The 16,409-nt window shown below is 44.3% G+C and overlaps 1 protein-coding gene and 1 non-coding gene across 3 annotated transcripts in view; both read right to left on the bottom strand.

The window, feature by feature from the left end:
- KMT2A (lysine methyltransferase 2A) overlaps positions 1–6,660 on the bottom strand; it is a 104,445-nt gene extending 97,785 nt beyond the window's left edge. Inside the window, exons 1-2 of one of the 2 annotated variants that reach the window (XM_090266031.1) lie at positions 6,229–6,660; positions 4,131–4,229 (exon numbers count right to left, since the gene is read on the bottom strand). In XM_090266031.1, coding sequence (XP_090122157.1) covers positions 4,131–4,229; positions 6,229–6,660 — 531 coding nt within the window. The remainder of the gene's footprint in view (positions 1–4,130; positions 4,230–6,228) is intronic. The other variant, XM_090266032.1, reaches the window with a different exon arrangement.
- A 6,612-nt stretch (positions 6,661–13,272) lies between these two features.
- On the bottom strand, positions 13,273–13,379 carry LOC150019022 (U6 spliceosomal RNA). The gene has a single exon (XR_016509388.1). It is a non-coding gene; the product is annotated as a U6 spliceosomal RNA (small nuclear RNA).
- Between the last annotated feature and the right edge of the window lie 3,030 nt (positions 13,380–16,409).

The raw sequence follows: 16,409 nt of genomic DNA, 5'->3' as shown, positions 1-16,409 counted from the left end.
ATCACGCAACAAAATTCTTCTCTCAAATGTCTCACTTAGTCTTTAAAAGTAAATGTCTGGCAGAGGCTACAGCTGGTTGGCTTCTCCTGGTATGTAACCTGACAAGGTACAAAGCTCATTGAAATATTTAACAGCGGTAGTATGGATTTCTTTGGATAGGTCACAAAAAGCAGCTCATCCTTTTTAAAAACATAAAGAACCATTTTATGGGATGTTATTCCCTCAGTCCCAGTGTTTCAGTATTTCCTTGGGGCTTTCTCAGAGACCTTATTGAGGGGGGAAATAAAAAGCCTAACAAAGGATCCCTTTTCTCTCTCCATTCCCAACATAATCTACCTCAGCCATAGGGCCCAGTGGCATCCACACTGTCATAAATGCCAGCAATTGGAGAATTAGGCCATAAAACCACCCATACTCAGGTATTAAGAGTGCAGACCTCCAGTTTTTTTTAATGCATGCCATAAAGATCCTGTACTTTTTTCTTTCAGGCCTTCTTCACAACCGATGAAATGACAATAACACAAAAACATAGTCCTTTGTCTGCCTGCCTCATACTGATCTGATGCCATCAATGAAACCATTTGGGTCCAGGTGAAGGATTTAAGATTCTGTTTTCTTAATAAAGACTGCATTTCCTCTATAATACCACATAATGATACATTAAAGGATATGCTGTGTTTTGAGCACTAATATAATGGAAACTAAAGTGAAGCTCCATTTTCCAGAAAAAATTTTTTTTACCTTTTTCTGAAGCTACTGTAGAAGTCTAGCCAATCCCTGAACTTCTCAAGAAATATTGAAGCCTACAGAAGTATTCTTAATTAACTCAATAATTTCTAGAATCTCCCAAAGTCTTTTCTAATCAAAAAGTTAATTCAAAACTCAAAGTTAACTTTCATTTAGCCTATGTTTTAAAATCTGATACAATTTAGGAGCAATCAATAATTTCATTGATTGTCTTCACCACCTACCACTCAACAAAAAAATCACCTGTGATTTACTCCATATAAGGTTTTATTTATAAAGCTCTAAACCAATGTAGATAAGACCCACACAAATACTTTTTAACAGTGAAGTCTTTAGCTTCTTTTTTCCTACTAGTGCCTACAGGGTTAAGGACTGATTAAAATGTAGATAACTTATGTGAGTCATTAGTAATTTAACCTTTCTTAATACCTAAAAATAACATATGCATACAAACAGACTATTCCATCTCAGCAATCCCAGAATAAATTCCTCCCAAAAGTAGTGACAGTCACAAAGTTTCTCCCTTTCTCAAAGGTCTGCGCTACTGGGCTCTCCACCTTGGCAGAAGAAGAACGGAAACAGACAAGGCGGCCTTCAGTTAAATCTAGAGGTAAGCTGAAGTTCTGTGCCAACACTGGTGGAATGTGGGCAGGCACAAAGACATCTTAATTAGGAGACCTGCAATTAAAATACAGTGAGTCTCTGAAAGAGAGGCACTGAAGTATTTGATGCCTCAGAGCAAGGAAAGCACAGTTGAAACCCCCTCTAGCCACAGGGCAAGGAAGGCAATAGGTACCGAGTCTGCACAACTCAAGGGAAGGACAGTTCCAAGGTGAGCCAAGAAATGGGAATTGAGTCAAGATGGGAATATTTTCTCAACTTCCAATCAGTGGATGCATTACTATTTTGTGAATAATGATTTCCTACAGGATAATTAAGTGGAAGGTAAAGATAAGCACATGTCATAGGGTTTTCAATGAGATGAAGAAAAGTTCTAGACTGCAATTCTCTGATGCTCACTCAGTACAAACCTAAGTACTATACTACATTTTAGAGCATATTAACAACCACTCCCTGCAACGTAGGTACTATCATTTTGGAGTTATAAATACATTAGTTTACTGGGTTTTAATTTTCATTTAAAAGCTCACACATCTAGAGGAATACACCACCGAGACTGAAAACAACTTCCCTTTGACCTGTCATACATCTACATCACCATTAACTTCAGCAAAGAACGTTTCCTATACGCTTAAGTCCGTATGTTTTGTTCATACAATGAAAACTTTCCCAATAACATCAGTTAAATGAACAAATATATAATCTAATATTAAAAATAACCAGAGACAATCCCTCACTCTTTAAATAAACTCAGAATAAGAAGTTCTGACCTGACCAAAAAATTAACATAATAGAAATGAGTAGAAAATAGTTAAGGAGCTAATATTAACCCAAACTTTTCATTGTAGAGATCTGAAATTTAAGGTTAAAAGTGAATTGCCTATGATCCCATAACTGAACAATAAGAGAGATAATATGAAGAGTCCATGTCCACTGACTTCCACTGTTTCATTTTCCTTTTGCCAAGCTCAGGACTAGCTGCAAAGGCAATGAAGGATCAACTCCCACTTAGTACATATGCGCAATAAACAGAAAAACAATAACAACACACAGATACTCCCTGACTACAGAACCATCATATTTTCTAAGCCCAATGCAAGGGGCCACATCTCAGTCTGTCTCAACCAAACTGCCATTTCAAATACACACCAATGCAATTCAGTTTCAATTTATATCTAATTAAAATTTGCCATGTTTTATGATCAGTGTGGAAGTTCGCTGTCAACATTTTGTGAGGTAGTAGGGAAGGTACAAAGACTAATAAACCATCTCTTGGGTTTATTTTCAAACTGCCCAAATTCTAGTCAACAGAGAAGATGTTGTACTATGTTTATTTAGATGGCAAAGTAGAATAGCATTAAAACTACTTGAGATAATCCTCAGTAAATTGGAAAAGACACTATGCAGGTGAGAAGGAAAGCACAAAAGCAGACCTCTTGATTTCTTACACAGCTCGATAAAAATCAAACTCTAATTCTACTTCCTGATTGTCATACAGAAAGCCAGAACAGGAGACTAGCAACACCTATATGTTTTTAAAAATAACCCCCTTCCAACAGAATTTGGTCATGAAGAACTCTTATATGTAGTTGTTACCCAGAAAAATACTCAATGAGGGAAGTTAGGAATGTGTGGGGGTGAAGGACACGTCTCCTATAGCTAACGAAGTTTAAACTAGGAAGTGATCTGAAAGTTCTATTTACCTTTCGACCACCTCAACTTACAACTAGTTCTGTAAGTATTAACTTAGGTTTTGTTATAAACAAGTTACAGTCATTATTCATTTAAAGCCAATCAGAATTTTAGAAGGGTAGAATCATTTTGGGTCACAAAACATGTCTTCATGAATCCAGGCAAGACTTGCTACAGAGCTGAGTGAATTCTGAGAAACAATCTTCAGAATTCTATAAGTATGCTGGACCAGGAGAATCCTAAACCTTTCTTTTGGAACTTTATCATTGATTTTAAGACCCTGTAACAAAACGCTTGATTTTGACACTGAAAATTACCAGGTCAAAGGACATAATCACTATGGGTTAGCACTAATCGATGCATACCACCAACTCATACTAGATTGCCTCAAACTATCACATGAAAAGCTTACCAAAGAAACATCAGTCCACTTAAGCCCAATTCACAAAAAATAATAAAGTTCAAGTAAGCTGTCAACCACTCTTCTCATAATGAAGTAGCAACTACTGTTCAGGTAAAACTTTTAGAATAAGAAAAAACTTACTAATATGACCTTATTTGAAATAACTGCAATTCCTTAACAGGCTTCATTCGCTGTGTACTACTGCTAAGCAAAATGCCAGTGGATAAGAAAATGTTAGCACCTGATTAAAACTTTAAAAGTTATCTATCAAAGACCAACAGATAAAATATTCTGGTGCCCAGACATTAGGTCCCTGAATCCAGGTGGCTTTCTTTCTCACCAGTCTCTTAAAAAGCTTTAATTGGAAACTGCAGACATAAAACTTTGTTTTTTAATATGAGATAACATTTGGAATGTGCACACTTGGTCCTTCAATACAAAATACATAAGCATGCTAAATAAGAAGAAAACGCTTCTGAGGAGCCTCTTAAAATAGACTAACTTCTCCTAATAAAGACTTTCTTATTATACTCAAATATACATGGGGCTAAAATTTTACATATAACCAGGCAAGTCTCAATTTTGAAAATAAGCAGGTAAATGAAATGTCTTAAATTTTTTTTTTTTTTTTGCTGCTGTATCTTTTAGAAAAGCAAAATCAACTCACATTTAAGCACCAACTCCATGCAAGTAACCTGACCGGTTCAGTCTTTTTGTCATGTATGAGGCCTTTCGTTCTCCAACTACATGGGATCTGTGTTGTTAGCTTAAAAAATACAGAATTGGCCTTTCAAAAAAAAAATAATAATCTACAACAACCAGTAAATAGTCTCAAGCAACCCTGCTGACTGCAGCTGCCTTCTGAAGGCTGGGAAAGGAGGTGGAGATATAGCAGAGAGAGGCAGGGAAAAGGGCCGCTGCAGCTAGCTACCTAGCAAGGAACACGCCCCCATCATGTCCTCCCTGCACTATCAGAAGGCGGGTTGTTGTCAACCTCCTCATCAGGCTGCCTTAGAAACGATTAAAAAAAAAAAAGAGGCAGGAAGACTAACAACTAAAAAATGCCAGCTCCTTGAAAGGAGGGGCCAGGATCTCTGGGATCTCCTCCCCACCTACTTCCCAGGATCTTTTGCATATCTAAAGGGGTGCATGGCACAATAGGCGATAGGGGTTTGCCCAGGATATTTTGTGTGCACTGACAGCAGAGCACGCAGGAAACGCCTGGTTATCTTTCCCTTTCTGTTTCAATCAAGTGCACTGCAGAGCAGCAACCCCATACCACCCCCCTTCGTTTAGGCCCCTAGCAGCTACTCTTCCTCCTCCTAGCATCCCTCATCCTCTTCTCCCCTCTCCTCTACAAGTCAAACCTCCACTTCTGCATCCATTGGAAAATAAATGCGTAACACCATGGCTGAACCTGAAGTCAACTTCCCTTCCCAGGGCAACTCTCCTTTTTGCTGAAGAAGGCTGAATAATGCTTATCACATCCCTATTCTCACCCCAGTATTAATGTGGCAGGGGCAAAGATCTTGAATCACAGAGATAATAACCCTAACTCTTTCTAAGGAATAACTTTGCTTCATAACCACCCCGTTTCCCCAACCAAAAGCAACCATCAGCACGCACTAAAGTAAAACTGTCCCTATCTACTCTCCTCACTCAACCTCTCTTCACCCACCCCTTCCATGCCCCAGGATTGGCCTAGGAAAATGTGGATCAATAAAGCTCTGCTGGAGAGGAGAAGGCCAGGAGGGAGGTAGGGCTGGAGACTGCGTGCTTTCAGGCGCAGTGGGTGGGGTAGGAGAACAGCTGCTTTCCCCGGGAAGGTGCTGCCCAAGTCCCCCACAAACAGCCCCCTCACAGGGGCCCGGCCTCGGAGCTGGAGGGAAAACCTGCCTCCTCTCCGGGGGAATGGAGGAAGGCTGCTCTTCTCTGAGCCTAGGGGACAGTGAGCTATTTCCCCTCAAAGAGGCCACTAATCCTTCATTCTTAAGGAGGAAGGGTGGAGTGAAGGTAGAGTCATTTACCAATAGTCTAAAACTATAGCTCTCTACGGGGAAGCAGACCGCTGTGTATCACCGTTATCTTCAGAGGGAAAGGAGGCGAAGGGAGGCATGGAGGAAAGATTTCCCCTGGTGGAGCAGGGTGGGACGAGGGAGCATCTTCCCGCTTGGGGTGGGGGGTTGGGAGTGGGGGACCAGAGCCGAGGTGAAAGAAGGGGGAGTGGCTGGTAGTGTAGGAACCTGGCCCCAGGATTTCGGAAGCAAGGTACTGGAAGGGACAACAGTCCCCAAGAATAGAAGGACGTGGCCCTGGATGAGGCCGTCACCTGAGAGATGCCCCAGAGAAAAACTGACCCAAGAGTAAAACATCTGCCCAGAGAGAGAGGCGGGGTATGAAGGGATCGGGTCCCTAGGAGGGACGGTGGGAGGAATCTTGCCTGAATGAGGTAATCTGCGGAAGGGAGAAGGGGTTCAGTCCCGGGATCGGAAGCCCCGGCGAGGGGTCAGTGCCAAGGCATTTGGTTAAGGGTCAGGGGAAGGGAGGAGGGGACGTCCTCAGTCAGATGGGTTCCAACGCCGGGGTGGGGGCACCTGGGGGTCTGAAACCCTGTATGGGAGTCCCAAGATGGGAGGGCCACTGCCCCGGGTTAGGGACCCCAGGATGATCCCCGAATTAAGATGCTCCACGATCCCGGATGGGGGAGGGGAGGAGGCTCCGCAGAGGGTCGAGACCCCGGACCTGGGGGTTCCGCGCCCCCTTACCTCTCCGCTGCCGCCTCCTCCGCTGCTCTCCCCAAACACCGCCCGGAACCGGCGCAGGTTGGTGCCGATGGCGGCCGAGACCTGCAGCGCCGCGTCGAAGCCCGGGCCCACACGGAGCAGGGCCGGCCCAGAGGAGGCTGAGGACGATGACGAAGACGAAGACGAGGCGGACGACGAAGAGGCTGCCGAGGCGGCGGCCGCTCCCCCTGCACCCCCAGCCCCGCTGCTTCCCGCCGCCGCCGCCACCGCCGCCACAGCCGGGGGGGAGGGGGGCGCCCCCGGGGCGCCGCCGCCGGCTGGAGGCCCGGAGGGAAGCAGCAGGGCCGGGACGCGTTGCCGCGGGGCGCCCCCTAAGCCCCGGCGCCCCCCGCCGCCGCCACCCCCGGTGGTCCCGGGTCGGGCGGGGAAGCGCCACCGACAGCTGTGCGCCATGTTCGCCCCGTGAAGTGAAGCAGCGAGAGGGAGAGGCGACAACACAGGGGGGCGGGGAGGCGGAGGGGGGAGCAAGGGCCCGGGAACCTGCCTAACCCGCTCGGCGCCGCCTGGCTGCCTGCGCCCTGCCGGCGGCGGTGCAGAGCGCCGGGCGGCGCCAGCCGGCCCCGCAACCTGGATACCCGGCTTCAGCCTCAGCTTCTGACGCCCGGGCGCGGATACGCCATCCCGAGGCCCGGGCCGCTGCCTACTGCCCGCCGCCCGCCCCGCAACCTGAATAACTGCGTACCCCGCCCTCCTGGAGCGGCCGGGCTCGGGAAAAGGCGGAGGGAAGGAAGCTTGGGAGCCCGACGCGGAGCGCGGGTTCCGGGGAGAGGGGGAGGGGGCGCGCCCTGGAAGGGGATGGGGGCGGAGAGAGCCAAGCCTCCTGCAACCTGGAGAGCCGGAGGCCTGTTACACACGTTCCCGGGATGCGCTGGGAATCGCAGCCTGGGAGAGCAGGCTCTAGGATAACGCGGCTGCCGGGTTGGGGGCTTTCTCTGCCTCCGGCACGGATACAAGACGAGTCAGCCCTAACTTAACTCCTCTAGGATAAAAGACCCCTTTTTGTACTGCCTGCAAAACGGAAGCGTTTTCCGGTTTACTACATGCGAAACAGAAAGGCCTTAAATGAACGAGCTTTAAAAATATATAAAAGAGCCCCTCCCATTTTCCTGCTGGAGCTCTCGCCAAAATGCACACAGCAAGTGCAGGCCTCCCGCTATCTCCTCGCCCTACTAGGCACTCGGGGCTGAAAGACCCCTGTCTTTCGTGCCCTTCCGCAGTGAGTTGGGCTGTTTCTCCAGCTCGGCTACCAGGGCCAAGGCATGCTCGGCTAACGAGGTGATGTTACAACGTAACTGAAGTTCGATGCCTAACGGGGCCTGGAGGGAAGAGGCGGGCAAAAGCGCCCCCGCCCCTTCCTTCTGTGCCTGAGGATGCATGCAAAGCAGACCCTAATATATGCATACAGAGTGAAAGGGGCTTACGAGCACGTTTCTGATTAAGAGAGGGAGAAGAGCTCTGGGCATTAAGATACACAGGAATTAGTAGGCTGAGGGGGGAGGCGGGAGGAAGCAGGAGGGTAAGGGCGGGGATGAATATTCACCCGCTTTACTTTATTGCGGGAAAGAGGGAAGGGCGCCTCGCGGTAGGCATTAGAAGCTTCCAAGGCTGGAAAAGCAGAGAAGGGAAGGAGGAGTTTGTACCAGGAGAACTTGGCGTTGGTTGAGGCTGGGGAATCGATACACAGCCTCCAGGCCCCGGGGCAGCTTCCATCCCCTCCTTCCCCAGCCGAGGTGGAGTTCGCTGGAAGGTCATGCAGCCTTCCAGGATTCCGCACCGGTACAGCGCACTGCATGTAATATTACAGCCCGGGGCAGCGAATTGGGGAAAGAGGGGGACGGTCGTGGTGAGCAAGCTGCAATCAGCTCTAGTCCTCTGGAGGGTGCACCGCACGCCTCCAGAGAAGGTCCACAGCCTCCTGGTGCTGAAAAACCTGCGTCCCTCCAACGGCGAAATGTCTGCAAAGCAAACGATGGGGTGGGGTGGCGGAGAAAGAGAAGACACCCAGGCGAAATCCAACTTCCCCAACTCTTCCCGGATCGATCATCGTTCCAATCGCGCAGTACGGAGCCCAGATGGTTGGCAAACACACAGAACCAGATTTCGTTGTTACATCGTCTGGTTTACTAGGTGCAAAAAGGGTGGGAGTCATGGCAGAGTCTCTTAAACAGCATCCCCAAGACTCTAGACACCCCATTGTGGAAGGTTTCTCCGTTGCAATATACTATTTAGCATTAGGGGCCGGGGGGTGGGGTGGTTTTCTTCAGTGTGGCTGCTCTGATCACTTACAGATTGGCGACCACGTGGATTCCTTCAAGAATCCTGATTTGCTCCCTCTCGCTGTCTCGCTTATTTTTCTTTTGTATTTGTCTCCCCTTCTTTAACATGCATAACGGTCTGCAGAGGTAAAAGGCAGTGGCCTGAGTGACAGGCTTTATATAACTATGCCAACGGGGTTTTTTGCTGTCCTCTACCCCTGAGAAAACCTAATCTGGCTAGGTTCTGAGTAACCTTACTTCAAGCACACCTCATTTGGCACAGGTGGGAGGTCTGCAGGTTGGTGGGGGCAGCAGGAAGAAACAATGTCTAAGATTGTATGACATCTCCGGACTCAATCCTCTAGTTAGAAAAACTTTAGAAATCATCTTTGTCTCTTTGCTTCCAGATTACTCCAAAAGAAGCCAGAGAAAATCAGAATTGGGTGTATTGTTGAAGCTTTTAAGGCAGAAATAACATTTGTTGAGTGTTTTCTGTGAGACTAAGCGGTTTATGTGCATTCGGGTCTCACCAATCCTCTGAGACAATTCTGATTTTACAAATGGGGAAACTATGTCCAGGGTCACACAATAAATAGCAGGACCGAAAATCTCTGGGTCTGATACCAATATTTACAAATCATACTGCTGCTCCCAAAAAGACATACTATGCCCCCTCACACCTATTAGGATTGCTACCATCAAAAAAGCAGAACAAGTGTTGGTGAGGATGTGGAGAAAATGGTCTGCTTGTGCAGTGTTGGTGGAGATGTAAAATGGTACAGCTGCTGTGGAAAACAAAGAGTATGGTAGTTCCTCAAAAAATTTTAAATAGGATATTCATATGATCTAGGAATTCCACTTCTGATACACTCAAAAGAACTGAAAGCAGGGTCTCAAAGAGATATTTATACAATATGTGGCAGCATTATTCACAATTGCCAAAACACAGAAGCAACCCAAGTGTCCATTGGCCCAACGAATGGTTAAGCAAAATGTGGTATTTTCATACAATGAACTATTATTCAACCTTAAAAATGGAGGAAATTATGTGATACACTGTATGGATGAACCTTGAGAATATTATGCTGAGTGAAATAATCTAGTCACAAAAAGACAAATACTGTAGATTTTACTTATACCAGGTATTTATAGAGTAGTCAAAAATTATAGACAGAAACTATAGTGGTGGCTGCCAGGGGCTAGGGTAAAGGGAGGTTGGAGGGTTATTGTTTAATGGTTATAGAGTTTCAGATTTACAAGATGAAGAGAATTATGGAGATGGATAGTGGTGATAGCTATACAATAATGTGAATGTTTTTGTTTTCTTTTAGAAGACATTCTGTGCCTCATTCATAAGGTACCTTAAACTCCATGTGCTTTATTTTTTAATTATAATTCGGTTTATTGTTCTTGAATACCTAATATAGTCATAGGGTTAAAATTTTCACTTTAGTCTTGTTCTGAACTACCCTCACTCCCCCCAGTCATGTCTTACCCTTTTTCTGGGGCAACTAATGTATCAGTCTCTTGTATATTCTTCTAGAGCTAGCCTCTGCCTATACAAGCAAATGCATATAGAAGTCCTTCTATAAATTAAAGAATATTGAATCCACTCCCTGGATCTTGCTTGGAAATATCTTGGAAATCATTCTCATGGTAGTCAGCATTCCCTGTATGAAATACAGGTAGCATAGTTTAACCAGTTATCTGTTAGTGGGAACTTAAATTGTTTCCAAACTTCTGCTATTTTAAAAAATGTTGCAGTGCATAACCTTGAACACACATAATTTAGTAAATGTGCAAATATATTTGTAGTATAAATATCTCTTCTTTTAATTTTATTTATTGATTTGAGAGAGAGAGAGAAACATCAATTTGTTGTTCCACTTACTTATGCATTCATTAGTTGACACTTGTGTGTGCCCTGACCAGGGACTGAACCTGCAACCGTGGCCTGTTGGGACAACACTATAACCAACTGAGTTACCAGGCCAAGGCCTGTAATATAAATTTCTGGAAGTGGAATTGCTGAGTCAAAAGGTATGTACCTTTGTAATTTTGTAAAGACTGTACTACTTCATATTCTTACCAGCAATATTTGAGTGCTTTTTCCCCACACCTTTCCAAAAAAGATTTTTAACTTCTTATTGTTGCTAGCTTAGTAGAAATGCACATTTTAATTTTTTCAAAATGACAGGAACGTTTAAGAAGGGAACCCCCAAATATGCCCTTTTCTGCAATTTGTGAATTAATTCTGGTTTGGAGAGACTTTTTTTCCCTTTTTCCCCTCCCTGGAAAGACATCTCATTGCACACTAGTATTGTGGTGGAACTCTGGGCTCAAAGTCACAAATCTGGGCTTGAATTGCAAATTTAATAATTGTAGCTATGTGATCTTGAACCAGGCATATTGGCTCATTATGCTCCTAATTTGCAAAAATAAGGGTGTTTAATAGCAACTGTGTGATTATTATGAAGATTAAATGAGACCATCTAAGTAAAATATCTTCTCTGTCATTCAGATAGAAACATTTACCCCCCAAGGATTTCCTTAGTCACTGATGAAGATACCCCCTCTCAAATCAGCAATTCCTTTCTCCAGACAGGCCTCCAATAAAAAACATTGGATTAGTAATCTCAAAAGTCCTCCTGCTAAGAAAAGAACAGTAACTGAGTCATTTAAATTTACCCATAGGAAGGCTCAAGGCTCGATCATTACTGAACAGAGTACTATTCTAAATCTTCAGATGCTGCTTTCTTACGGAGAAGGGAGGGCCAGCTCCATTATTCTTCTACAGAAGTGCCCTGGCCAGTGTAGCTCAGTCGGTTGGAATGTTGGAATGTTGTCCTGTAAACTGAAAGATGGGGGGTTCGATTCTGGTCAGGGCGCATGACTAAATTGCAGGTTTGGTCCTCAGTTTGGTACCAGGTCGGGGTGCATGTGAGAGGCAACGATCCATGTTTCTCTTTCACATGGATCTCTCTCTCTCTCTCTCTCTCTCTCTCTCTCTCTCTCTCTCTCTCTCTCTCTCTCTCTCTCTCTCTCTCTCTCTCTCTCTCTCCCTTCTACCTCTTTTTAAAATCATTAAGCAAAAGCCCTGGCCAGTGTCGCTCAGTGGATTGAGCACCAGCCTGTGAACCAAAAAGTCGCTGGTTCAATTCCCTGTCAGGACACATGCCTGGGTTGCGGGCCAGGTCCCCAGTTAGGAGTGCCCAAGAGGCAACCACACATTTATGTTTCTCACCTTCTCTTCCTCCCTCCCTTCCCCCCTCTCTAAAAGTACATAAAATCTTTTTTTAAAAAGTAAGCAATGGGTTCAATTTGCTACTGCCATGAATCTTTAAGTTTGCATTTCTGAACTCCAAAACAATTAGGTAAAGCTATACCTATGACTAAAAGGACTGTAAATACTGACCCCAGCATGGACAACTGGCTTTCTGTAAAGGATTGGGTGTAGTCCTGGCCAAAGGCAAAGACTAAGTGATTTTTGGGTAATGAGCTTTTTGAGAGCAGGAACTGAGTATTATTTATCTTTGTATCCCTGTGCCAAGTGGTGTCTGTATCAGCACAATTAATGTCTGCAGAAAAAAATGACCCTTCCCAGCCGCATTCTTGGACCTTGGGTTTCATACCCAAGGGATCTTGTTTTGTCAGAGGATTTAGCAATTGCATGTACTGGGCCAAAATTTTTTTTTAACATTTTATTTAAAATCAGTTAAATTGTCTCCATTTGAAATTGTACCAATGAGCAAACTTCATATCTCCCAAAGAGAGAAAAATGATATGAATAATTGTTATTTGATTATTATTATTTCACCTTGTATAAGCTTGAAGGAAATGTTGCACTAAAGCATTTCCTTTCCCTCTCTTTCTAGTTACCGCTAGACTTATATTCTTATAGTAGGTAGTCTTCTGATCGCTGTCCTTACCATCAACCTCTGTGCTTTCTGATTTTCTGATTACGTATGTATGTTATTTATTTATTTATTTATAGAGAGGGGAAGGGAGGGAGAAAGAGAGAAAGAGTGGGAGGGAAACATTGATGGGTGAGAGAAACATCGACTGGTTGCCTCTCGCACGCCCCCAACTGGGGACATGGCCCAATGCAGGCCCGTGTCCTGACTGGGAATCAAACCAGTGGATAACGCTCAGTACGCTGAACCACACCAACCAGGGCTGTTCTTTTACTTATTGAACAAGCATTTATTGAACATTAACTTTGTACCAGGTATTGTGTTAGATCTGGGAACACAAAGATGCTATGTCACAAAATTTTCACGGAAACACGGGAACAAAAGGGGCTTTTGAGAGACAGAATATTTCATTTTTGCTTGAACAATAAGGTACATGTGGGAAAGTGTCAGAAATGACTGGCCAGATCATTTTAAGGAGTTTGTCCTAGAAAGGCTAGGAAAAAATGGAAATACTTAAAGCAGGGATGGTGATGGCAACTGAGCATAAAAAAGCAGGCTGATGAACCCTGGCCAGGTACTCAGTTGGTCAGAATATCATTCCAATACACCAACGTTGTAGATTCGATCTTTTATCAGGGTACATACAAGAATCAACCAATGAATGCATAAATAAGTAAATTGGTGTTTCTCTCTCTCTCTCAAATGAGTAAATAGAAATTAAAAAAGAAAGCAGGCTGATAGTGAAACTAGAGGCAGAAAATGCATTTAGGATATTTCTGACCTTGTCTCAAGGCTTCAAACTCATTCATCATGTCCAGATGTTTTTTGTTTTTTGCTTTAATATGGAATGCTTCATGAATTTGCATATCATCCTTGTGCAGGGGCCATACTAATATTCTCTGTATTGTTCCAATTTTAGTATATGTGCTGCCGAAGCGAGCACTGTCCAGATGTTAAGTGCAGTGGCAGTGAAGATATAGGAATGAGGACAGCTTCCAGAGATACTTAGCAGGTAGAATGATTTTTGGTGTCAAAAAATGAAGAAGAAGGGCTTTTCTCAGGTTGCCAGCTGGGGTGATACCACTAGCTAAGATAAGGACAAGAAGAAGAAGAAGATGTTTTTGCTTGGAGATGATGTTTGGTTTTGAAATAGTTGAGTTTGAGAGGCCTGTGAGATCTGCAGGTGGAATTATCTAAAAGGCAGGTATATTGAATTAGAGCTCAAGAGAAAAGGCTAAAAATATAGATTTGAGACTTAGAAGCAATGAGATTGTGGTTGAAATTCTTACCATTGTTGGAGTTCTTTGGTTCCCCAGGATAGAAATCAAGAGGAACCCCCAGAGAAATTTCCAGACAGATTTTATTAAGCTTATGCTCGAGGAAAGGAAGGTCCTTGGGACTGGCTCTGCGTGGTTGCTTTTAAAGGAGGGGGACAAAGCAGGCTTGTATGAAAGGACAGGCTTGTTAGGGGTTTAGAGAGTGGAATTTCCTATGTCAGGGTGAGGTTATTTCCTTCTTCCATCAGGCTACTTGGCAACTATCTTGCACCTGCGCTGTGGGGGCAAGATGGCCATGTTGCTCATTATCGCCACCCTAGAAAAGTCCTATAGGGGCCAAACCTTGATCAACTGCACATGCGAAACAGTGGTTTTGCCTTGGCTGCTGTGACTCCGTGGACTGAGTGCTGGCCTGTGAATCAAAAGGTTGCCCATTCGATTCCGCGGCACATACCTGGGTTGGGGGCAATGGTCTCCAGCTGTGGGGGTGTGAGAGGCAACCAACTGATGTTGATTGATGCTTCTCTCCCTCATTCCCTTCCCTCTCTCTAAAAATAAATAAAAATAAAATCCTTAAGAATTTAAAAAGAAAAACAATGGTTTCCACATCTTCTGGCCATCTGGTCTTAACTTGGCTTCCTGGCCATGCAGTGTTTTTTCATTCCCTGGCCTAAGTCCCTATACTGTCTAAAAACCATGGGCATAGATAAGTCCACACAGAAAGAGTGTGGGTAGCACATATAGGTAAAGGAGTCAAAACCAGAACCAGAAGAACCCAGGTCTATTGGGTGAGCTAACAAAAACTAGCCGATGAGCCCTGGCCAGGTAGCTCAGTTGATTAGAGCATTGTCCTGATACAGCAGGGTTAGATCTCCATTCAGGGCACATACAAGAAGCAACCAATGAGTACATAAATAAGTGGAATAACAAATCGATGTCTCTCTCTTTCTAAAATCAATTTTAAAAAATCTTAAAATAGCCAATGCAAGGAGACTGAGAATGCTCAGTGAGGTAAAATGAGGCAAGAGGGAAGCCAGAGGAGAAAGAGTTTCAGACAGACTAGCTGTAAACAATGTCAAATGTAGCAGAGAGGTCAAGGAGCAAAAGGACTGAAGAGTGTTCCTCATAGTCCTAGGGAAGTCACAGATGATCTCAGTAACAGCAGTTGCAGGGGAAAGGTGAAATCTGAAGTCAGAATGTACTTGGTTGAGGCATAAATAGAGAGAGCAAGAAGAAAGTGGAGGCAATTCTTTGGAGAGGTTCAGCTTAAGAGGATGAGAAGGACTTTAGCTGGAGCTGCTGAACACATGGTTGAGTTTATTTGTTAAGCTATGTTTTGATTGTTATAAAAAATAATATATGCAAGGTAAAAAATTTCAAATATGAAAGAATATAAAAAAAGATAATCACTAGAAAATTTGTATTCTAATATTTCAGAAGATAAGCAAGCACATATATAGATATATCTTTTTTGTATGTGTATATATATGGCTGGTTTGGCTCTGGATTGAGCGTCGGCCTGCGAGCTAAGTGTCGCTGGTTCGATCTTCCAGTCAGGGCACATCAGAGAAGGAAAACTCTGATTCCAAAAAACCTCCGCTGCCTTGCGGCATACCTCTTCAGGGGAAAGGCTAAGGGAGTAAACCCCGACAGAAAATCCGGAGCCGGAGTCCCTAAGGCGCTTCGACGTTGTAGTCAACACCGGCAACTCCTGCGGCGCACCTGAAGCCAAGCTGTATTGACTCCGTCTTTCCCTTGGACCCTTCAGCTGCGAAGAGAGGGGGGGTCTGCTGCATGGGCAACAGCAGACCCTCCATATCACCCTGCCCAGGCTCTGTAGCTTCAGCTTCACTGGAGAGGACACTCCAGCGTCATCACAAGATGTCGATTCAACACGGGAGGAGACAGATACCGTGTCACTCCCGAGTCGGACTGCACAGCCATTCTCGGCGGTGCAGATAGACTCTTAAGAAGCTACACCATCGTCTCTCGAGACGGACGGCTGCCGACGATATATATGTATATGGATGTATATGCACATATTTTCTTTACTCAATGTGATTATACCATATAAACTGCTATACCTAATTTTTAAATCTTTTTCACTTAATCGTATGTCCTGGAAACCTTTCCATATCTTTCTGACCTTATATCTTGTCCTCTGCTCTCTCTACTTCATTGTATTCTACTGCTTTGACCTCCTTTCAGTTCCTGGAACACACCAAGCACACTCACACCTTAAGGCATTTGCACTTGCTGTTTCCTCTGCCTGGAATGTTCTTACCGCAGATACCTCTTGGTTCCTCTCTCCCTTCAGATCTCTACTTAAATGTCACCTCCTCAGAGAGGCTACCCACTATTGTTCATGATACATTACTTTATTTTTCTTCACAGCACTTATTATCATGCATTTGTTGACTTGTTCAATGTCAGTCTATCCTACAAGGATATGAGCTTCAAGAAAGGAGGAACTTTGTTTCACTACTCGATATCCAGAGCCTAGAAGAGTACCTGACTGTTAATAGTACTCAATGAAATAGGAAAAAGGCACATAGAGCTAGAATAGTCAGTATAGTATTATGGATAACAACGTAAGAGTGGAAGCTCAAACTACTTGGGTTCTAATACTTATTTCTCTGTAGTTGTGTTCACTTGGATGAATGAATCCATTTCCTCTCTGTAAAACAGGGTCATAC

Source organism: Furipterus horrens, unplaced genomic scaffold (assembly GCF_987537825.1).
Source record: "Furipterus horrens unplaced genomic scaffold, mFurHor1.1.pri manual_scaffold_2, whole genome shotgun sequence".
Classification (NCBI taxonomy): Eukaryota; Metazoa; Chordata; class Mammalia; order Chiroptera; family Furipteridae; genus Furipterus; species Furipterus horrens.
The sequence above is the reverse complement of the archived record's forward strand: the minus strand, read 5'-3'. Positions and strand labels throughout refer to the sequence as shown.